The sequence below is a fragment of the Lepidochelys olivacea genome, assembly GCF_965140295.1.
Source record: "Lepidochelys olivacea isolate rLepOli2 genome assembly, chromosome: 2".
NCBI classification, from domain to species: Eukaryota; Metazoa; Chordata; order Testudines; family Cheloniidae; genus Lepidochelys; species Lepidochelys olivacea.
Genome location: NC_140412.1, coordinates 62,195,531 through 62,219,281, shown reverse-complemented (window position 1 = coordinate 62,219,281; position 23,751 = coordinate 62,195,531). Strand labels below are relative to the sequence as shown.

General features: G+C 38.9%; 1 protein-coding gene across 4 annotated transcripts in view; it reads left to right on the top strand.

Moving 5' to 3' along the window:
• Positions 1 to 23,751, top strand: part of SGK3 (serum/glucocorticoid regulated kinase family member 3) — a 50,321-nt gene that overhangs the window by 6,777 nt on the left and 19,793 nt on the right. For 2 of the 4 annotated variants that reach the window (XM_084620766.1, XM_084620767.1), the window contains exons 2-6: positions 820 to 920; positions 11,007 to 11,090; positions 13,452 to 13,524; positions 14,210 to 14,285; positions 21,248 to 21,335. In XM_084620766.1, coding sequence (XP_084476892.1) covers positions 820 to 920; positions 11,007 to 11,090; positions 13,452 to 13,524; positions 14,210 to 14,285; positions 21,248 to 21,335 — 422 coding nt within the window. Of the gene's footprint in view, positions 1 to 819; positions 921 to 6,593; positions 6,803 to 11,006; positions 11,091 to 13,451; positions 13,525 to 14,209; positions 14,286 to 21,247; positions 21,336 to 23,751 lie in introns of all 4 variants that reach the window. The other 2 variants (XM_084620768.1, XM_084620769.1) reach the window with 2 other exon arrangements.

Genomic DNA, 23,751 nt, shown 5'->3' with positions numbered 1-23,751 from the left:
GGAAAATAACAAAAGAGTTACATTTCACTAGACCAGATTATTACAGAGTGATGATTTCCCCTCTGGTGGTAGTGGTGGTGGGGTAGGGGGTGGTTTTGTTTTTACAGCAGTACTCTTACAGGTTAAGGTGTGTGTGCGGAGGACACAATCCACACTCTTCTTTTTTTCAGTTTGACAGCAGTTTGTCTTCATTCAGTTTTATCATTTTTGCAGAAGGCCAATGTTGCATTTCCTGTCTTATGAACTAGCATTGCTTTCATTATCTCTTACCTGAAGGAGCTCCAAGTGCAAGCTACTCCCTAGGGCGTTTACCACTAATGGCAGCAGAATGAAAATGGCAACCAGCAGTAATGCGTGAAGAACTGAGGAGGGGTGGACCTGGGCATGTAGGGAAGTGCTCTGCACTCTCCTTTGCTAGACAGATTTTTGTAAACATCAGCAGGAGAGTTGAAAACCCTCTTTAAAACTTACAAAAAGGTCCGTAAAACTAAAATGTACATGGTATTAAAGGGTGGTCTATTTGAAACCTGAATTATTTTGAAGTTAGTCATTCAACAAATCAAAGCAGACTTGGGTCCCTTTTGAAATTCAGGTAGCTTTGTTAGGGTTTAGGCTAGCGATGGACAAATTTAATACACTTTTTAAGCCTCATGACCTCTGACAGTTCCTGGCTCTCTTCTTCCTGTGGTTATCCTATCCTGATGTACTGAAACTGATACTATGGCCAAATTTAAAGAGAGAACACAAAACCTATTTTTAACTCTTAACCGTGACAAATAATTGAAATATCTCCTATTTATCCAGCGTTATTTCTTGCAGGTCTCTCCTGCACCAGAATCCGTCTCAGCTGGAGCTTGCCAGATCTTGATTTCACTTGTGACCCAGCCCTGGATTTGGACCCAGCTCTCCAGAGGTGCAAGGTTAGCATAGTCACCAAATGTCTTTCGCCTTGCGGTCATTTGTTTATATTACCCTCTTAAAAGGTACATGCCAAATTCTTTTCTTGCTGACTCTTTTCCAAATACATTTGGAAAAGTCCTCTTATTTTCACCTGTCCTCCACCTCCCTGTCTGCTTCCTCCTATTGCTCAAAGTGCTGAAGGGAAGATGGTACCCTTCCTTTACTCTGTGGGAACACCAGCAGCATTGTCAGTGGAGGCATGCTGTTTGGTTATTAATTGTAGCTGTACAGCCAGCATGGGCAGTACACATAAGCTGTCTAATCCAGTTTTAGCTTTTGAGGGACAGGGACGACTTTTTCTTGCTGTGTGTCTGTACAGCATCCTGCACAATGGGACTGTTATTCTGATTGGGCCCTCTGGGTGCTGTTGTAATATAATAGTTAAAATAGTTAGACTAAAATGTTTCTCTTTTATTAGATACAAAACTTGAAAGGCCTTTCATAGTACAATTTGGGCCAAGTTTCCAATCACCATGGAAAAGTATTAGAATATGAGGGGGCTGGCTTTCACCTACCTTTCATTTACAGGGCTTTTTGGGGGTGCTTAGAATATCATCCACCTACTCTTCAGAGGGGTCTTGTCCATGGTGAAGGATTAAAGTCAGCGGGAGGGTCATTGGGAAGGGGGCAAGGGTGAGGCTTTTTTAATTCCTCCCTCCAAAAGTGCAAGCAGCTAGCCACAGTTGACAAGTGGTTAGGAGCTTGCTTATGGAACCATATTTGGACATTAAAACTCCACTAGTTACTATCCTCTCACAAAGCTTCCAGTTTTAAGGAAGTTTATCAAGAAGGTCGAGATGAGCCAACTTCAGTGGTAGATTGAAAAGACTTCTTGGATTCCTGTCGGTCAGGATTCAGATCCTAATATGGAATTGAAATTGTGAGGATGTACTGTTAGTGATCCATGTTGCTCAGTTTTTATAGTAGGTCACTTGAGGAGATTTTCAAATGTATTGTACTGCAATGGTGTATATGTATGGGGATAGTCAGCTGTGTGCCTGCTTTTTGTAACATCCACGTTCTGTTCTCCTTGCATTCACGGTTCCTGAGAGAGACAGGAATCTGGATAAAATTGAAATGGCTATATTGTTCAACCCAGAAAAGAATGAAAGGCATGCTTTTTGGTAAAAGACAATGGCAGTGGACGAACGGGCGTCTCACTACCTAACCAGCGTGTATTCTTGAGTTTTGTCAGAATGATTCATGGATCCGTTGCAGCTCTTGTGACAGATATAGATATTTGCTTTTGACGATCTTTCATCTGAAACTGCCAAGGAGACTGTGCCCCATTATTCTCTAATGCAAACCTCACAACAGAGAGCTGTGCAAATAACTGACTATTTTCGTTTGACTGGCAGTTCCTAAAAATATATTTTTTAAAAAAGTTCAGGTTGTACCATCAAACTTTTTGGGGATTTTCAGCAGGGAAAAGCAGGGTCATTTTTGTTCAGGTCAAACTAAACTTTATTTCACATTTGGGCATTTAACCTTGTTTTACTTTAGCAAAGAAAATGAAAGGCTAGATTCACAAAAAACATGGTGGTGGTGCTGCCACCACTTACAACCTTTTATCCTGGTGGCTGGAGCACTCACCTGGGATACTGAAGACCTGGGTTTGAATCCTTGCTCTGGAGTCTGAATCCTTGCTTCCCAGGTGACTGCCCTGACCTTCAGGCTATAGGGTATTTATCCATGAATTGTTCTCAGTCTCTCCTTTTGAAGCTGTTCCTCTGTGTAAAATAATTAAATTGTCACTGAAGCAGGGACTGGAACCCAGATGTTCCCCCTCCCAAAGGGGAGCCCTAAACAGAGGGCTGTAAGTCATATTCTCTCTCTGGTCCAATGACTATTTCATTGTTTTATACAAAGTGAAACCGCTTCAACAGAAGAAACTCTGAGATTTCCCCCACGTTCGAATACCCTGTAGCCTGGTGGTTAGGGCAGTCACCTAGGAAGTGAGAACCTGGGTTCAAGTCTCTGTTCCAGAAGGGATTTAAACCTGGGTCTCCCAGTCCATTAACCACTGGGCTAAAGTTTTATAAGGGGGAATCTCAACCTCCTCTAAACTTTTTTTTTTCTTTTTTTCATTTAAACCAAAACAGTTTGTTAAATCAACACTAGTGCACAAAATGTTCGGGCAACTCAAATCTGTATTTTTTGGTGAAAAAAGTTCTTTGGAAAAGCTTTGCCCATCTCTGTGCAAATGTCTTCTGCACCTTTCCCCCTTCTGGCCTTTGGGAGCTTCCGTTGATGCTGAATGTCTTTAGACTGCTGTGAGTTGCCAGGTGTGGAGACACATCCGCAGTGTATTCCTATGTACACTTAGGTGCAATTCAAGGTGTATGGTCTGGTTGTCAGACTTTTGTCTTTCCCTCTACTTGTCATGGGAGTTGAGGACAGCAGGAAGTCACTTGTTTCTAATAACTCTACCACTGCTAATAGAGTGCTCCCTTTCTCAGCTGACAGCGCCTATTTAAAATTCACTCCTCTCTGGTGGTCTGCCAGAGCCTACAAAGGCCTTAAAGGCACACTTCAATGCTTGCTTTGTCTGGTGTGATTGTGTTTGTCTTTTTTAATGAGTGATACAATAAGGAACACAGGTTAGATGCATCACCTAGCTGGCATAGTGCTAGGCACTGTTGAAATTAGCAAATAAACCTGCTAATCTGCAGTGTTGTAGGGATGGGAAATCAAGAAAAATTGAAAAACCTTTTTGAAATGAAGTTCTTCTGTATGTTACAGTTGAAGAGTTACTATGATAGTTGAGTGCTGCTGGTGAATAGAAACTGAATCTTCCACCTTCTGGAGTTTCATAGGCAAGCTTCAATTGCTCTTTCCAATTTTACCACCTAATTTTAACGTTGCTTTGCAACAACGCTGTTGTAAGTATAGTCTTCTCAGAGAAACAAATGCAAACTGCATCATGCAAAGCTCCAAGAAACTTGCAGTATAAATATTTTTATTGGGTTTTTTTACGTCTTCAGTAGCTGCTCATTCTTTTCCACCAGATCAAGATGAGTAAATTCATCCTGTATCAAACTTGGTGACTCTACTCTTGGACTTTCTACATTTGAGAATGAGCTGTATATCAAATCTGTGCAGTACTGCTCTCTGAACTATAATCCATGCCTTTTCTTCAGTACTATTGCAACTCTTCGTGTCCTGTCATTCTGCTATGGCTCTGAAATCTAAAGAATGTGAGAGCGATGGCCTGTATCTTTACCCTACGTGCCCTAAGTGGAATTGACATGAGGGTGAATGCAAAAATTCCAGGAACATTGTAGGATTAGACACAGTGTCTATTTGTGAGAGGTTGATGGTGCTCAGAGGATGGTGTTAGTGAGGGAAAGAAAGACACAAAAAGCTTGCCGCTCTAATGTGTGACATGTGATGGCCAGGAAAATAAGTAAGTAAACAATATGAGAAAAATGCAGTATACGTGTAACTGCTAGCCCCATAAATGGGCATAAATGTTTTGTAAATCATATACCTAGTAAAACACATGACTGAAAATATTATACCACTTTGATTGACTTTAGGGGAGCTTCTGTACCAAATAATACATATTTAGTGGAATGGGGAAGGACTGCCGTATAATATTTAACTGCAACATTTTTAGTTTATTTTTTAAACTAGGTTTGGGGAGTAAGAGACCAGTCTTCTTACAGGTTACGCACCCAAATATAATTTTATAAAAGAGTAATTATGGTTAACTGTATAACACAGCTTTTTAACAGTGGCTCATCAAAGGTACAAGTTCCTGGCTGATTTGATGTGTACAAGATAATGTAATTCAAATATGTAACTTATTAATGTATATGAATTAAACTTGGAAACTATTAGTCTGATGTGAGTAACCAGTAAGTATGGGAAAGTCAAATATTAAGGCAAATGGGAGTCAAATTTTTTAAAAAAAATTTGACTATCACTGAACAGCTATAATGACTTTGATTTCATTGTGATTATAGCTGTTTCTGCATTTTTAATAATTTCACCATATTAATATTTATCTTTCATTTAATTGTAAATTATAATTAATGATCAAGTTCCTCAAATCTGAGGACAAACTAAAGGAAATTTGGAAGAGATCAAGGTGATTGGATTTTGAGTATAAGAAGTAAACCAGAACCATCTAAGATTTATTAGTTGGATATTAAAAAACAAATCTCTTCAATTGGATACCAGGGGCTTTGTCACTTCTGCCAACACAAACATGGGTATCTCTGTAACAGCAGTATTACATCAAATTAGTTGGTGGCTTTTTTTATTTTATTTTTTAAAAATTCTTGCCCTGAAATATACAGTTCATATTCAGCTTACCTCTTTTGAGAAAATGGCAGTTTAAATATTGAGCTTTTTCACTCCTCAAAGCTTTCCCCTTATAGAGTTAGACATGACACAAGCTAGACATCTCATATTTTAGTGTTACCTATTTTTTTGTTTGTGCCTTAGGGTTGAACTGTATTTGGTTTATAAACAAAACAAAAAAACTTAAAACTGAAATATCCATACATTCCCGAACAGGAGGTTTTTTGTTAAATTTGAGCATCTCTTTATGGTCATCTTGTGTGCTAGTTAAAAGTTCATATTTGTATTGTGGCAACATTTAGAGGCCTCAGTTGGGGATTAGGTTCCTTTGTGGTAGACACACACACACCACCACCACAACAACAACAAAATTATCCCTGCCCCAGAGATGGTGAGTGAAAGAGGACACCATTAACTTGAAATCTAAACTTCAGAAAACTAGTTAAATTCTAACCTGGCCCTGGCCTATTTTGGTATGTATACTTTTTCATTTTCTTGTCTTTTAAAATGCCCCCTTTCACGCAATGCTGTGTGAAAGCCCTAAATGAAGAGAGGTTGACTAACCATCTGTACAGGGGAAATGATGAAACTCTAGACAATGTGCTGTCAAAAGCACAAAGTAAGCAAAACTGGGGGAAATCTCCCTAATCTGTGAGTTAGTGTCATCATATGCTTCACTTGTAACAACAGCAGGTAAAACGTTCAGACAGAAGTGACTTTTTAAAATTAACTGTGTCCCTTTAAACTTCACTTGAAAGATTTTCCTCATATCATCTTTCCTTTTCCACCTGTGATGTGATACTTAAATATACTCTGTGTGTTCTGACAGGTATGCAGTACCCTGAGATACAGACTTGTACATCTGAAGATATTTAGAAATAATCTTGAATAAATTATTTCTACCTCAATACAACTCTTATGGCTGAGTAAAACTAACTTGACTCTGATGATAAATATCTGCCTGTCTCCCCAAATTATGCATTACATGCTGCGGCCCTGATCCTGCAAGCTAGTTTTGCTGTGGGGCCTTGAACCCATGCAGAGCCCCCTTTGAAGTCAGTGGGACTCTGTAAGGGGGCAAAAGCCCACCAGCATAGAACATCTGGTAGGATCAGGGTTTGAGTGTGTGTTGCAGAGATGAGCAGTGTCTGTTGTCCCCACTGTCCAAAGGCCCCGATCAGGATCAGGCACTTTTTGCAGTATGTACTGTATACCTGCATAGGAAGCTATGATCCCTGCCCAGAGAAGGAGCTCACAAACTAGTTCTAACCATGCAAATGAACAATGTTTCTGTATTTAATTTTACCTTTTAATTACATTTTAAGGTTGCATGATGGAATTTAAATTTTTCCAAGAAAAGCTGCACATTTTGGATCAGTATCGCTGAGATTGTCTTCTGTTTGCTCTACATTGAGTGGAGTCACTTGACACAAGCTTGCCCAAAGAGTACATAAAAATGGATCTCAAAGAAAGCTGCCCAAGTGTTAGCATTCCCAGCTCTGATGAACATAGAGAGAAGAAAAAGAGGTTTACTGTAAGTATGTTAGCATTTCTCTAGACAGACTACATATGTGCTTTGTTTTGTACATTAGCACACATCTTAAATATCTGACTATTTTTGTGCTCTCCACATACTGATGACAGAAATTGGTGTTTGCTCAAATGCAAATGATATGTACTGGACATAATGAACAAAATGCTTTACACAATTAATCTTCACGCAGAATAGGATTTTTATTCTAGAGTTTCACTTTTTATAGATATAGTTCTAGTTTACAAATTCTTGATATCCCTTTAAGCAAAACTGCAGCATTTTTTTTTTTCATATTTGGAATTTAGTGTATAAATGTGGGGGCAGGGGGATCTTTTTGCCCTAGCATATCAGATCCAAATGTTGCCATATCTTTTCTGTAAAAAACATAAAATCCCAAAGAGTGAGGTGTATTTTAAAAAATGACAAGAAAAAGGTGAGCTCCTGAGTTTAGACACTCCACATTTATTTTACATCTTTACAGTTGTTTTCTTAATGTTTTTATGTGCTTTTAAAGGAAACTCATCACTTGTAATTCATTCTCTCTCTCTCTCAATCTTATGCTCTTGAAAGTTTCCCCCCCCCCCCTCATTTTTTCCTTTTGGCCTCCTGATAGACACATTTTGTAATCATGCAGGCTTTTTTTTTTTTCTTTTTTTAATTTGGTAGCAGGCAGTACTTGTTTTGTTTAGTGGTGCAAAGAATCTTACTTAATACAGGAAGTAAAGTGGTTTTGGGTGGTTTTGTCTTTGCTTCTATGTCTGTTAGGGTATAAAGAATGCATCGTAATGCTTTCTTTCAAAAATATGATCCGATTCATTGCCCTGTTGTGCAATTTCCTCCTGAAACTGAGAGATGCTGACTAGCTTGTTCTATTTTTCTAGAGAATTAGTAAATCCAAGGGTGTTTCACTGATGAAAACTAGTGCAAGGTTTATGTCTGTTTTCAGCCTACAGTACAGTTATTCTCTTTATCTTCAGAAGGCAAAGAATATTACTTTATGTAGTCAATGTAAACATTCAAGTATATCATAATGTAACTATGTTTTGGGGAGTGGGGAAATGGGGAAAAGAAAAAGGGTGCTTGGTTAACTTGCAGTTTAAGAGCTAAAGTTTGAGAGTGCCTGAGGGTCGGTATGTGTTGGAAGTGTATTTCATACGACTTCGTGAGTTTGAACGAAGTAGCTCTCTCGAAAGTCTCTGATCTTCCTACAGCAAAATTAGCACATTGTACTGCCTAAATGTTAATTCTTTACAGACTTGTCAGTGGTCGGACATTTGTCCTGAAATTTCCTGCTGTGGTAAATTCACCAGTGACAGCACTAGTACACACAAGGCAATGACAGTCCCCAGAGTTTTAAGCACCAGGTCATGTAGAACTTTTTAGGCAGAAAATCAGCTGTAGCCTAGAGTCCTGTCTTCCCTGGCACTCCTACTTGTGGAGCTGCACCAACATTAGCAACAGTGGGGAAATTTTAGAGAGAAGAGGTGACAGTAGGCACAGTCTAACCAGGTGAATGTTCCCTATAGAAGCACAGTGCTCAGTTTTGGCCTCTTCCACTTGATATCAAGGACTAATTAGCAGCCTGACAAATTATACTTTTTCACAGCAAAGCTTGTGGGTTTGTCATATTTTAGGATTTAATAACACTATCAGCCAAGAAGTGATGGGTGCAATAATTTCAGTAGTAGACCTGCATCCTCCAGAATATTTTTATGGCTATTATACTTTCTCTCCTCTTGCAAACCCATATTGCAGTGACTCTCCGGAGCCCCTGGGCATTGCTCCTTGAGCCTGCAGGAGGGGATTACTAAAAGGAGGCACAGACACCCATGAGGAAAGCATTATTGTAAAAACCATAAAAAAGATGGAGGATTCTTGCACTTAGATGTGTCACTTTTCTTGAACTGCTTGAACACCCAGAAGGTGAGAGGACAGTGTCTCAAAGTCCTAAGCTTTAGGGATGCCACTCCATTCTATTCCCATTCACCCCACAAGAATTGAACAGTGTAGTTGCCAGTAATGTGGACAAAAGTGCATGTCTGCAGAATATGGTGGGGGTGTCCTCCCCGGGTAAAAAGATGGTACTAGTTGGTAATGCTTAACACTAGGCTAAACTACCACATATTTGTAGTTTGAGTGTTTTGGCTTTTGGGGTAAGATACAGGAGTTTTTCCTTAGTCGGGAAGGCAGGAGATGTCTTTTTAGAAGAAAAAGAAACAGCCCGCCCTTGACTGGCTGATTTTTATGACTGTCAGAGGCCTCCACTGCAGGTCTGATGTCAGGGAGTAATCTAAAACAGGGTCCTTTGTAGGTGAGAGTCCCCAGTGTGTTTCTTCTCCCATGACTAATAATTCTTGCTAAGCAGTTTGACTTTTCATTTTAAAAGTAATGTTCAAGTCAGCTTCTGACTTCATCCCAATGGGAACAGAGATCTGTATGTACTCCATTTAAAAAATTAGGATTCATGGGAAGAGACCTGGACAATCCATTTGCCCAGCCATTATTTTTGTGCTTAGCCATAAGAGGGTGGCCCTGTCTAGTGGCAGACACCAACAAACAAACAGGAAAAAGAATACTGTCCCTTTAAAACACCAGCCTCCCTGCTTTGGCCCCTTTATAGTAAATTAAGACTTGTCTCATCTTGGTTCCCCAGGTGGCTGAGCCCGATCAGCCTCACTTCAGCTGCAGATAATCAAAGGAAAAGAGTAGTTCTAGCTGACATGGTTAACTCCATCTGTTTCCCAGGTTCATGCCACCACCCTAGCTTAATACAGAAGTTGCTGGCTCTGCTCTCTCTATCCCTAATCTGGGGGAGGGAAGGAATAATCCTTCACGTAAATTTCATTGGAGCTCCTGGTTACATCTTGGTCTGAGAGTCTCCTGACTTGATTATCTTCCTGGGGTTGGCAGGAGCAAAGAGCAGTCCTGGATTTGAGTAAAGCAGCCACTTTCTAGAATCTTCATGCTACAACAGCAGCACCACATCTGAGGGGAGTGAGACTGGGTGCTTCCTCCTTCTCTCTCAGAACTGTCTTGCAATTTTTCCTTCCTGTTTTTCTGTGCCTTCGTGAGCCTAGATGGGGATCCTCCCTTTTCCAGCTGGCAGGCCAGCCAACTTCTCTGTGCTGGAGAAGGTGCTTTGCCTGGCTCCCTTGGAAAATAACTAACTCCTCCCTGCCTGACTTCCAGGAGAGTGTTTATAGCCCATTACACTAACTCATATGCTTTCATTAGTCATAGCAGTGTAAGTGCGAATCCATAGATACTTCAGAAGAAGAATCACTTAGCTATAAATAGTAACTGCGTGCATCATCTCTCTTCTCCTCTTTGGGAGGTGTCTAATTCTGCGGTTTCAGTTTGAGCATGATTGAAGCAGAATGAATGGTTATGTAAACAGGTTTGGAGTGTATGCCTTTCTGGAAACATGAGTGTCAAACACTACTCTTTTTTTTAAATAGATTCTTTGCTAGACTTGATTGTCAACTTTGTATGGTAATGATGCATCCTACAAACACTTTTAAGCAGTCTAACTCCACAGATACTATCTGCAGAGGGGTTGCTCTTACAGATAAGTGATTAGTTATATGCTGGATGTACAGCTTTCTCCCACTTGCCTGTTTTCTTCAAGACATGCTACTCAACAAAAGCTTGGGTCAGGATGATCTTCAGTGATAACCATGTGCTTTTTGGGGGGCTAACAGTACTATGAAGGCTTGCTTCCTTAGTATTTGCTTTTAAAACAAATGTATAGATTCAGTTTGTTTATATTCTTAACTTATAAAGACCTGATTAAATTTCTGTAGAATAAGGCCACTTTCATTCTTGCACCCTTGCATTGGACTTGAGGCTTTGGAGGCATTCCTCATTCCCCGCTCTCCCCCACAAAGTGGATCTGTATTAGTGTTTTAGTATCTAGTAGCAAGATGCTTCTACTGAATGTGTATTAATCTTATGGCGTTTATATAGTAGTTTTACTGATGTTTAAGGCTTCACTTCAAAACAAATGAGCATTTTGCAGCTTACAGAATACAGGATTTGTTAATCTTGGGTTGTTGCTTATATGAAGTTGTAATAAGAAACAAGTAGCTTAGTGAGAAATATGTTTGTGTGTACATACATACACATATAAGCCCCCCCAAAAACAAAACAGATGGCTTTTCTGAAACTGATTGTTGGCATTTACTCTGCCTTTGTGTTCCCACAGGTTTACAAAGTATTGGTCTCCGTTGGTAGAAATGAGTGGTTTGTCTTCAGGCGATATGCTGAGTTTGATAAATTGTACAACACAGTGAGTAAGATGCATTCTAAAGAGTCACGCTAAAATCACAAAAAGGAATGCTTGTTTGCTGTATTGTGGTTTGAATTCATTCGTTCATGGTGTATAGTCGTGTTCCACATTAAACCATCAGAGACTGTTTTTCACTAGTTTCAACTTTAATAGGATTTAGAGGTGTGTGGTTTGGGGTTTTTTGGGGGTGTGGATATTATTGAATAAGTATGTGAGTGGTGGATATTTGAAATCTATTTGTCTTTGGTTTTTTTAAGAAGTAATCACTTTAGAATTTATTTTGCAAGGAAATAAAGGAAACTAGTGTATAGATGCCACTAGTACTCCTTTTTGCGAATACAAGCTAACACGGCTGCTACTCTGAAACCTTTGAAAAATTTGTTTCTTAAAATACTTGAAAGTCAGTTAAGAGTTGTCATGATTTCCTGTAGGGAAAGACTTGATCCAGCTAAAATAAGACTTTGCAGCTGCAGACTCATGGAAATTCAGTGGACCTCTTGGTTCGTTGCTGGCAGAGGCTGCTACTACTGTACACGCTTAGAGGAGAGCAAGCAGGGCCAGTCCTAGGCATGTGCCAATTTTGTTGTCATCCAGGGCAATGCGCTTCTGGGGACCCTATTGTCTGCACTCCTTCCTAGTATGTACTCACCTAAAGTCACTGCCTCCTGATCTTACAAGAGGAACTAACCCCCCACAGCCTGTCAGATATATGTGTTGTGAGCCAAACCCCCTTTCAGCTTCTGAAACCACCCTCTCTGGCACCCTTGGTGACATGCACTCTTCTCTGCTCTGTCCACACACCTTGTTTTACCTAGGTGACTGAAGTCTGCCTGGGATCCCATATGTTGTACTTGGCAAACCTCTTAGACTACCCATGGGGGCAAGGGAGAAAGAAAGCCTCTTCAGTGGCTGAAGAATGCTGATTAGGCATCATATAGCCCACACATCTGGATTGTCAGATAACGTTACTGCTGTCATGAAGCGCAGTCGGCCCCAGCCTTTCTAATGCAAGTGGAGGTTCTTAGAGAAATTAGCCAGGTGAAAAGGGACATCTGCCCCAATTTCTCTTCTTTACTCCTGAAAAGAAGGGAGGGAGCTGGACATTCCAAAGGACTCTGCAAAGTGAATAGCATGTTAAGGAAGAACTTGCTATGCCAAATGGAGTTGATATTGAAACTTGCTTATGGGGTAACTGGAGAAAGGGACCACCAGCTCTTAAATCAGAGGAGAAGAAATAGTCTCCAAAATAGAGAGAGATGTATCTGCTGCTCCTTCCACCATCTAAAAATTGTGACTTTTAAACACACGGGCTTTGTGGAGATCAAGGAGAATGAATTGGAAGGTGTTAGTGTCTTTATCTCTACTAAGATTTCTACCATATTATTATAAACTCCTTAGTTTTCCTTCCTATTCCCTCTATTGTTTGGCCTCCTACATAGTATGAATAAATTCTGTATCTGAAATCCTCTCTGGATGCACTTTTTTCAAATAAGTTCACTCCGTGCCTCTCAAAGGCATGTTACCATTGTGCATCCTTTATTGGTGGATTACTTTGCTTCTCAATAGCTAGGGCAAAGTGTCTGAATTTCAGCTATCATGCCTAGGGGCTCCTTACTCCAAAGGTTAAGAGCAGTCCTAGAGATTGCTTTGCTGTGGTGTAAACCTGGATCCTGACTTTCAGGCTATACATATACAAGGAGGAGTGACTAAGAAAAGTCTGAGAGTGAACATGGAGTTTTCTTCTACCAGATTATTCTGCAACACTGAGTGCTTGGAATTCTTGTTTTGTTTTTAGGTCATTGTAGTTGTACTTGGATTTGGGCAAAGATTCACTCTCACAAGCCAGTCTCTTCTTTGAATAGGTCTGTCTGCTGCAGTGACAGCATCCAATCCCTGGAAGGTTGTAGGTGTTTGGAAATGCATTGGACTCATCATAGACTTATCCACTGAGGTTGTCAATACCTGTATTCCTAGCCAGAAGACAGCTTCTTTGGGGGGAGGGGAGGAGAGAAAAAAAGCAAACTGGGCCAGAGGAGGCAATGTAATAAAGAACATTTCTAATAACCATAGACGCCAAAAGCCCTGCTTACAACAAGGTTGAACTTGTCTCCTAACCAGGTTACAAATTGTAACACACTGGTTAAATGGGGCCTAGACAATTTGTTTATATGCAGATCAACCTTCTGTCTCCACACTCCCCTTTGTACTAATCCCAACAAAGACAATATTGAGGACACAAAAAGTGATGCTAGTAGTCTGAAGTTCAAACTCTCTGCAAATTGAGAGTAAAATATGCCTACATCAAGCAATTATTTATAGGAGTCCAAATATCTAAATATGAAGATGGTGTTTGTTTTTTAGCTGAAGAAACAATTTCCCACTATGAACCTGAAGATTCCAGCTAAAAGAATATTTGGAGACAATTTTGATCCAGGTAAACTGTGACTTGGTTATTATTCCTTTATTTTGTTCTTTATTTGGGATTTAATCTATCTTGCTTGCACAGAATTAAGTTTAAATCGATCTAACAAGGACTGCAGTCCCGTAGTAGGGCCTTTCCTTGCTACTGAACCAAAGTAAACAAACTACATCAAAAGTGGAGAGAGAAATAAAGATTTTAAAATATCTTTGGTAATGGTTACATGTTGATGCCTGCTGGTAGAGTAGCCCTTTTGGTATGAATGAGAAGAATACTCTTGGGAGTAAGGGCTTGATACTGCACAATTGAAGTCGATAAGAATTTTGTCACTGACTTCAGTGCTAGCAGGATCAGGACCAGTATGCTCTCCAATACAAAATCTAGGCCATTGTGACTGCACACTTTGAATTCTTGTCGCATGCGCAGGTGCAGTTCAGATCTATTGGGTTGAGTACATTTTTGCTTTTTAAAATATATAAAATAATGAAAAAGTTAAATAGGGACTGGAGCCCCTATTCTTTCCCATTTCATATTTTTTTCTATACAAAATCCTCATGTGTAAGCCCAGTTATATTCAGACGCTTTTTTTTCTGTTAACTAACTTCCATTAAAGTAGTATAAAAATGCAAAATTAAAAACTTGTTTTGCCATGAATTCATTGAATGATTCTTTCTAATTACACTTTTCCCCTCCTCCCCAGATTTTATTAAACAGAGAAGAGCAGGACTGAATGAATTCATTCAAAATTTAGTTAGACAGCCAGAGCTATGCAACCAGTAAGTAGTTTCTCTTCTGTTTTGTTATGGCTATTTAAATGACACGGGATATATTCCAAAAATATATGATTGATGGACATTAAATACACTTCAGTTGGGTACAAAATGTGTTATCTATGGTAAATGTAAAATGTTATAATAGAGACAAAGTGGGTGAGGTAATAGCTTTTAATGAACCACCTTCTGTTGGGGGAAGAGAAGACAAGCTTTCGAGCTAAACAGAGCTGTTCTTCAGGTGACGTCTGTGCAGCTCGAAAGCTCTCTTCCCCCAACAGAAAGTGGTCCATTAAAAGTTATTACTTTACCCACATTGTCTCTCATATTTCCTGGGACCAACACAACTGCAACAGAACAGCAAACTACTACTATAATACTAAGTTATCTCTAAGATTACAATTCTTTTGTTTTTAAGATATATCCAAAACGATGCAATTGTCATGTAAACGCTTGGCTTGCTTTCTTAAAGCCTTTTATGTGTACAAACTTGCCACCCTTTTAATTAAACACTGTTTTAGCTAAACCAGTACAAATTCCATGAGAACACTTACCTGAAATGCTATTCTTAAATCAGAGTTAGTTTAAACCTACTCCTAATCAATTTAATAAATAAATGTCCCCCCAGTCTTCTGCGTTGCTTTAATTAAGTCTGTGTAAAATCATACCTCTAGTTAAAATGATGCAAATCTGAATATAAACAAACATTTATAAACATGAGTACATTTAGATTTCTGCTTTCATTCACTTGCTCTACTTAATTTTCCAATCTGCAATACCAGTGGAATTGTTCTGTTTTTAGCTAGAAAACAACCATTCGTAAACAGGGAACGTTGCCACGAGAGCTTGCAGCATGCATCAGATACTCTTTTTCTGCTTTGTGAACAGCTTTGAGGCCTCATAAACCTGAAACATGTGCTTCCTTTTATCAAAAGCATTCTGTATACTCTTCCTAGTGACAAGTGGAAAAAGCTTCTAGACATGACAAAAAAAATCTTTGTGATGGAACAATTTTCCAGTAAAGGAAAAAGTGTTGGATCATAGTGGATCATACCACTGTCCTCAGCTGCAAAACAGTGAAGAGCAGTTCTCAAATAACAGATTATGTTCCAACAATCAATCTTTATTTCTTTCTCACATATTAAATTATTAAATTATTTTTAATAGTCCACAGACTTTTTTCCTATTCCTGGTTCTTTAAACATTCAGCTGTGAAATATTTCAGTTAATAGCTTTTTGAATATACCTTTTTCCAAAGCCGAACACTTGACTGTTTTAACAAGAGGATCATAAACTTTTCTCTGAGCCTAGAAACAGACTTTTTTCCCCCTTGAATCTGATCTGAAAAGCTCAAGAAGATTTAACAGTACATAAATTAGATTTTTAATCTATTTTAAGTACTTAATCTAGCACTAACCATTCCAGTTCAGTGAAGACCAGTGTAAACCACTATTAGAAACTGAAGATTTTAAGGTCTGCTATTCCTCCCCTCCCCCAATAATTAGACAACTAACTAGAAATGTATTTAATGAACAAAGAATAAAGGCTTAGTCCTGCGCTCACTAAAGTAAACTACTACTTCTGTGGGAGAAGGATCAAGCTGTTGACTTTGTAGTGCAGTACAGAATGGAATTGAAATGCATTTGTTCCACGTGTTTTTTTTTTTCTTGCAGTGCAGTGATTATTAAAATACTAGATTTAAAATATTTCACTATATCACTATTTGCTGTTGTTCTTAAAATACATTTTAAGAAGATGGCAGCCAATTTCTTTGTGAATGACCACAATGAATCATACTGATTTATATAAAAGTCCACAGCCTTAGTTTTGTCTACCAGTCAATATTAGTAACAGACAAAAGTCAAGCCTTTAGTGAAGTTCTTCTAAAATCCATTCCCATTGGAAACTAACTATTAAAGGGGGGAAATGACCACTGTGTCCTTAAAAGTGGCCTATTAAACAAACTTATTTTCTAGACACTTTTTCCTTAACCTGCTACATGTACACTCAACTAAGTAGATTAGTAACATGAAATGAATCAGTATGGCGGCGGGGGGGAGGGAAGAGAGAGAGAAAAATGTTGAGTACTGTGTGTGCACTCCAATAAACTTTCCGTAGCTCTTATCTGCTACACTACATGATGCATTAAGACAAGTGCTAGGCGGTTCTACTTCCAGTCCTGCTTTGGCAAACCATACTGGTGTTGCTGGGAAATATGGAGAATTTTTTCTGTTTCAGAGGATCCTTGGGTCTGCAATTTGTCCTTTGACTCTTGTACCAAAAGCAAATCCTCATGCTTCAGCATATGGAGCCAACCAATTACTGTAAAGCGGGTTAGAAAGATAGTTGCAAGAAATTCCGTAGTGGTCAATTGTGGATCTTCCTGTGAAGTGTCAGATACTAGCCACCATTGTCAAAGATGGGATTCCGAGCTAGATGGACCATTGGTTTGACCTGTTATGGTAGTTCCTATGTGGATTAGCTTTAGACTCCAAATTTTTACTGTTTGCTTTATTTTAGAGAGACTAAATAGTCTCTCATCCACAGACTATAGGTATCTTGCAGAAAAGCTTCGGAAAAGATGGAGAATATGAACTAACATTTCTGTCTTGCTGATTCCTAATCTAGAATAAGAGGCTAGGAATTCTTCTCTTGTTAATACAGTTGAGCCCTAATCCTCTGAGCAGCTCTTTAAGTTGGGCTGTCCTCCCCCTCAGCTGTAGGCCTTTACTGAAAAGATGATACATGCAATTGTCTATCAGAACACTCTTTTAAGAAGCAGCTTAAAATCAAGTGCATAAAATAGAATGCATTAAAGGCTTAGCATAGTTTTAAAATAATTCTAGTAGCTCCTTAAGGAAAACTAGAACATAGCATAACTCCACTAGATGACGTTTGTGATAGCCGTGTCCTCTATGTTAAATAAACTGCCAATTTCTGCAGTGAGAGACATGAACAATAGTCATTCTAGAAAAGAAATTGAATCATTGGGTCCTCATGGTTCCAACATCAACTGAAAAAAACAAATATAACATCACTAGATCACAGGATCCCAGTCTTTGGGTTATTCCTGCTTTCACATAGCTGTGGTCTGTCATCTTCTACACCACTAAGTCTTACTGCTTCAGGCCTGTGTTTTCTAAAACACCACAAATTGGTTTACCACTTTTGCACTGTGCTTCATGTTCAAATAGAGTTTATTTCACTCTGTGGGGTCTCATCATTGGCAGTAAAAGTAATGTTTTTTTTTCTGCAAAACAGTTTTTTCATAGGTATTGGGCTTGACATGTAGGTAGCAGAAGGCCAGTGTCTAGACGTAATGTATTTAGGCAGAGTACTGATGCAAAACAAACCTAGGAGAAACAGTTAGTGCTTGGGATCTCTCCATCCGAAGATGGCTCCCTTATGCTAGTGAGTCTGAAGTTATTTCTACCTTAACCTTCTTTTAAAATCCAGAGGGAAATTCTGCTAGTGTATTATATGTTAAATATATTCAGTGTCCCCTTTTTAAATCAAGTGTTTATTTTTTATTTTGTTAATCTAGGTGTCTAAGCATATGGCATGAGTAGTTTGTGTATTTGTTTTGTAACATTAGTCTATGAAGTCATGTATTGTAGAAGTCTTACTACATATTTGTACAGTAGCTAGCCCAATCTTGTACATTAACTAATACATAACATGCAGTAGCAGTTCTGGAGTTGTTACAATGTCTCATGAGTCCATTAAACTTCTGGTCACAAACACAAAAACTAGTACTTTGGAGCAATTGTGAAATACCATGGAAGTGCATAATATGGATTCACTGTGACATAAGAGAACGTACCATTTGCTATGCATTCATACATAGGTAATGTTAATATAAATTACTTACAATGCATTGTAGCAGGTTTTCAGTAGTCAAAAACAGTAAAGGTAATTGAGGTATTGGCACATTAAGATAAATTCTTTCTAGTGCGGACTTGGTCGTTCCATGTCTGGTATGAAATGCCAAGCACACCTTTGGGTGGCATAAAACCGATAATGAGGGTGTTCTAAGACTTCATATTAAAACAAGCTCACATCAAATAGATAGTATGTGCAGTAACTTATTTGAAACTTTTTAAAATGAAAATGATGCCCACATACACGTACGTGTGGACAAATTTCTCCTGAACTGATCACAGGTACATAAAATGCACCCTAAAATAGATGACGTAGAATTTATAAGCTCGTTAAAAGAGGGCTGAGGGAACTAAATGGAAGTGCTGATGGAATCTTGCTGCAGATGTAATGCATTCAATGCTGTGACTATCTGCATTCAATACAGAATGTTGAGTGGAGCATGGAATCTGCCTTGATAGTCTATGAAGATAGTATCCCCAGTCTATTACTGAGCTCAGGGATTTCTTTAAATTGAGACTTGCCAGCACAAAACAACAAATGTCATTAAAATACACATTTCTATCAATATGTATGGGGGGGGGGGAAGTACTTTAGAATACAAATAATGTCAGTTCATTCTGTATACGGTAATAAGTTCTCATTAATTTTAGAAAACTGAAAATGACACACTGATACTGAAGGTGTTAGAAAGGAAATTGGGTTTCCTGTGGTATTTCACGAGATAACAACCAATTACAAACATTGGTGGAGGAAGTGGAAAGCTTAGTTCCAGTTAGCATAGCTGAAATAGTCTTACTGAACACCTCCTGCAATCTTTTCATGTTCATCTATTTTTTAATATGGTAAGTCATTGCAAGTGGAAAAATTGTATATCCTGCATATGTTGGTGTACATGCTCAGTTAAACAGAGGCTACATCTACACTGTGAGCTAGGAGTGTGTTTCCCTGTTTGCATAGAGAAAGTAAATAAGGAAGTGTTGTTTACTCCTCATACCACAAGAACTAGGGGGCCACCAAATTAAAGGAATAGGCAGCACTATTCATTTAATGTTTAAATGAATAAAACAATTAAAACAAGTATTTCTTCATACAACACAGAGTCAACCTGTGGAGCTCTTTGCTAGAGGATGTTGTGAAGGCCAAGATTATATCAGGGTGTGATGAGTTGGATCCTCCCTTCCCCACCCCCCTTTCTGGGATGCCACCTGGTGTACTGGGGTTTCACTGAGCCCTTCTGCTCCACCAGCCTGGCTTCCCTCTCCCTGCTTTGCCAAATTAGGCGCTCCGGCCTCTTTGTCTGTCTGTCTCTCTCTCTCACTCACACTCTCACACACACACACACACACACACACACTCTGAAGTCAGCTCTGTGTGAGAGGATTCATCGAGCACTCATGTGTATACCCCTTTTGGGGAATAAACCCAGAATAAGACTGTCTTGCGCTGTATAGAAAGATCTGCCTGGCGCAAGCTCACAAAAATTCATCCTCTCCGTCAATGTGAAGAGAGAGATGCACAATTTCTTGCCCCCCGAGTTAGAAATTGCACAAACTGGGTTTAATAATTAACAAAACAAATTTATTAACTATAAAAGGCAGATTTAAGTGATTATAAGGGATAGCAAACGGAACAAAGCAGATTATTGAGCAAATAAAACAAAACACATATACTAAGCTTAAGATCTTAAAGAGACTGGTTTCAAGAAGTAATTTCTCACCCTAAATGTTATTTTAGGTAAGTTGCAGAGTTTCTGTAGCTTAGAGTTCCAGTTATTCCTTCTTACAGACTGGAATCCTGTTTCAGTCTGGACTCACCCCTGCCTTTCCCCTCAGGTTAGTTCCTTTGTCCCTTCAGGTTCTTTCAGCAGTCCTTCTTCTTGGGTAGGAAATGGAGGAGAGGCCAGATCAACACCCTCCCCAGCCTTAAAAAGGATTTATCTAAGGCGGGAAACCTTTGTTTGATCCCCATCCCCCTACAGAGGAAAAGTACCAGCAGTGTCCAAGGTGGTATTTTGCATCAGGTGACATTATCACCTGACTTTGTAGTATCACAGCTATGTCCCAGGATGCCTCTCAGTAAGAAGAGAGATTAGTATCTTCCCAGTCGTATTGTTTCTTCCTAATGGCCCATCAAGGCTGTGAAGGCCGGTTGTCTGGTGGGTGTCTCCCAAATATACACACAATTGTAATTGTTATAGTCAATATCCCTAACTTTAGATACAGAAATAATACATCCATACAAATGGGATAATCACATTCAGTAAATCATCACATTTCCAATTATATCTTTTTGAGCCAACTTGCATAAAGTATATCTTAGTTATGCATATTAATATCATAACCATATTTCTATGAAGAATACAGGGTGTAACATCACATAGGGTTCAAAAAAGAACTAGATAAGTTCATGGAGGATAGGTACATCAATGGCTATCAGCCAGGATAGGCAGGGATGCAAAACCATGCTGTGAAGTGTCCCTAGCCTCTGTTTGCCAGAAGCTGGGAATGGGTGACATGGTATAGATCACCTGATGATTACCTGTTCTGTTCATTCCCTCTGAAGCACCTGGTATTGGCCACTGTCAGAAAAGAGGTTACTGGGCTAGATGGTCCAATGATCTGACCCCATATGGCTGTTATTCTGTTCTTAGACATACCTGTGCTACCTCTCATCTGAGCTAGTGCACTAAAAATAGTAGCATAGCAATAGTAGCATGGGTAGCCGTAGCACGGGGCTACCTGTGCAGAGTACAAACCCGCCTGAATCCTGTGGGTATGTATTCAGCACAGCTAACCCGTGCTGCCACTGCCCATGCTACCCCCAGCTGTTCTATTTTTGGTGTGCTGGCACTGATGAGAGCTAGCACAAATATGAGCTGGGAATTGTACCTGTATCTTGTAGTGTAGATGTAGAGAGTGAACTACCTGCATTACAAGTCCCCATAAAACCAGTTTGTTGGAAGGGTTTTTGTTATTTACCAGGTGCATAATATGATGGTGAATGTGAAGAAAATTCTACTTCAGTAGTAATGAGTTGCAAATGCATTTAAGTTACTAATGTCCTAATAGGTTTAATTATATTTTTAGCCCAGACGTCAGAGCATTTCTTCAGATGGACAACCCAAAGCATCAGTCAGATCCATCTGAAGATGAGGATGAAAGGAGCAATCCAAAGGTAACAGTCAGCTAGAATGGAGTAGGAGAACAGTAATCCTGCACTTTTGAACAAACTGTAACTACATGAGGTCAATTTCATACTTATTGTAACTTTCAACAAAATAAGTTGTTCTCCCTGTTCCTTTCCAATAAGGTTACTCAGTTTTTCCCCAAAGTATGAACTGCAAAGACAAGTACCACCAAGAAGGGTGGACATGATTGTTAGATATGACAAGTGTTAACAATCTGTTTTCCCCATTTGTTAGGGGCTGGAAGAGCTGTGGCTCAGGTTACAGTTCACGTGACATCACTGTTTAGGTCCTCCAAAGACCTTGCCAGAGACATCCAGGAAAGAGAAAGATAGGAGGATCAGATATTTAAATGCTTAATAACTAAAAAAAAAAAAAAAAAGGAGAATCGAACTTGAAAAATATTTGAAGCCATTTTTTATGGTAGCTCAAAGAAAAATTAACTTTGGTTCACAGTTCACCTTTTACACTGCGAGGTTTCAAACCTCAGTCTCTTACTAAGACATTTAAGATCAGGCTTGACAAAGCCATGGCTGGGATGATTTAGTTGGGGATTGCTCCTGCTTTGAGCAGGGGGTTGGACTAGATGACCTCCTGAGGTCCCTTCCAACCCTGATATTCTGTGATTCTAAAGCCACTATATTGGGTTTAGAATTGTACTAAGTCTCTCAAAATCCATTTAGGAGCCTCTGTCTTAAGAACTTCTAGTTACAATGTCCTGCTTTAAGAATTGGTAGAAAAAAAATTGTCTTGCTGAGTAGAATAATAGAATAATTAAATTATTTTAATCCATTCTGTCTCTCTCATGTCCTAGTAGTAAAGGATTCTTTGCATGCAAAAGTTATTTAACATTTTTCGGCCTGCTTCAACTCCCACAAAAGTCAGTTTTTTCCAATACACTTCTCTGGGTACTGAAGCTACTATTGTGCATTAATTAATAAGCTTTCCTGGGCCCTAATTGATAAGATCAATTTCCTGATGTCGTTTTCAGTGCCACACATTTAAAGTTACTGAGTCTTCTGTATCTACAAATCTTGTATAATATTTGTTTCTACACTGTTCCTTAATTTTAGACTCTCTACCTTTCACCTCTTTGGAGGTAGAGGAATTAATTAAATGTACAATGGCACTTCATTACATTTCTCAATAGAAATGAGGGCTTCCATTTTTTAATTTCTTAGACTTTTTAATAGAAATCTTAAGATCAATAAAAGTTGTGGTGACAAATGTAACTTAAAATCTCAATAATGGATGTATGTTTTCAACTTAATTTTCCATCCATCATAAAATACAGTAATGGGCACTAATCATAAATGGAATATCTTTTTTTTTCTCCTTAAATGTTCATCATATTCCTAGTTAACATTCTTCTGCTCTGTCATGGTTCAGATGTTCCGTAAATTTAAAAAAATTGGGAAAATTGATCAGAATATATCTGTAGTAAAAATGTGACTTCCTGCAACGCTCTTTTAGGGAAGTGTCCTGCAGCACTTTCTCATTATATGTATGTATTTAATCATAGAATGGTAAGACTGGAAGGGACCTTGAGAGATCTTCTAGTCCAGTGCCCTGCACTCAAGGCAGGACTAAGTATTAGCTAGAACATTCCTGACAGGTGTTTGTCTAAACTGCTCTTAAAAATCTCCAACGATGGAGATTCCACAACCTCCCTAGGCAACTTATTCCAGTGTTTTATCACCCTGACAAGAAGTTTTTCCTAACATCCAACCTAAACTGCCCTGACTTCAGTTTAAGCTCATTGCTTCTTGTGCTGTCCACAGAGGTTAAAGAGAACTATTTTTCTCCCTACTCCTTGTAACAACCTTTTACATACTTGAAAACTGTTATCATGTCCCCTCTCAGTCTTCTCTTCTCCAGACTAAACAAATCAGATTTTTTCAATCTTCCCTCATAGGTTGTTTTCTAGACCTTGAATCATTTCTATTTCTCTTCTCTGGACTTTGTTCAATTTGTTCACATGTTTTCTGAAATGTGGCACCCAGAACTGAACACAGTACCTCAGTTGAGGCCTAATTAGTGCAGAGTAGAGCAGAAGAATTAATTCTTGTCTTGTTTACAACATTCCTGCTAATACATCCCAGAGTGATATTTGCTTTTTTTGGAACAGTGTTACACCCTTGACTCATATTTAACTTGTGATCCAATATGACCCCCAAATCCCTTTCTGCAGTACGCCTTCCTAAGCAGTCATTTCCCATTTTGTATGTGTGCAACGGATTGTTCCTTTCTAAGTAGAATACTTTGCACTTATCCTTATTGAATTTCATCCTATTTACTTCAGACTATTTTCCAGTGTGTCCAGATGACTTTGAACTTTAATCCTGTCCTCCAAAGCATTTGCAACCTCTCCCAGCTTGTTGTCATCCACAAACTTTATAAGTATAC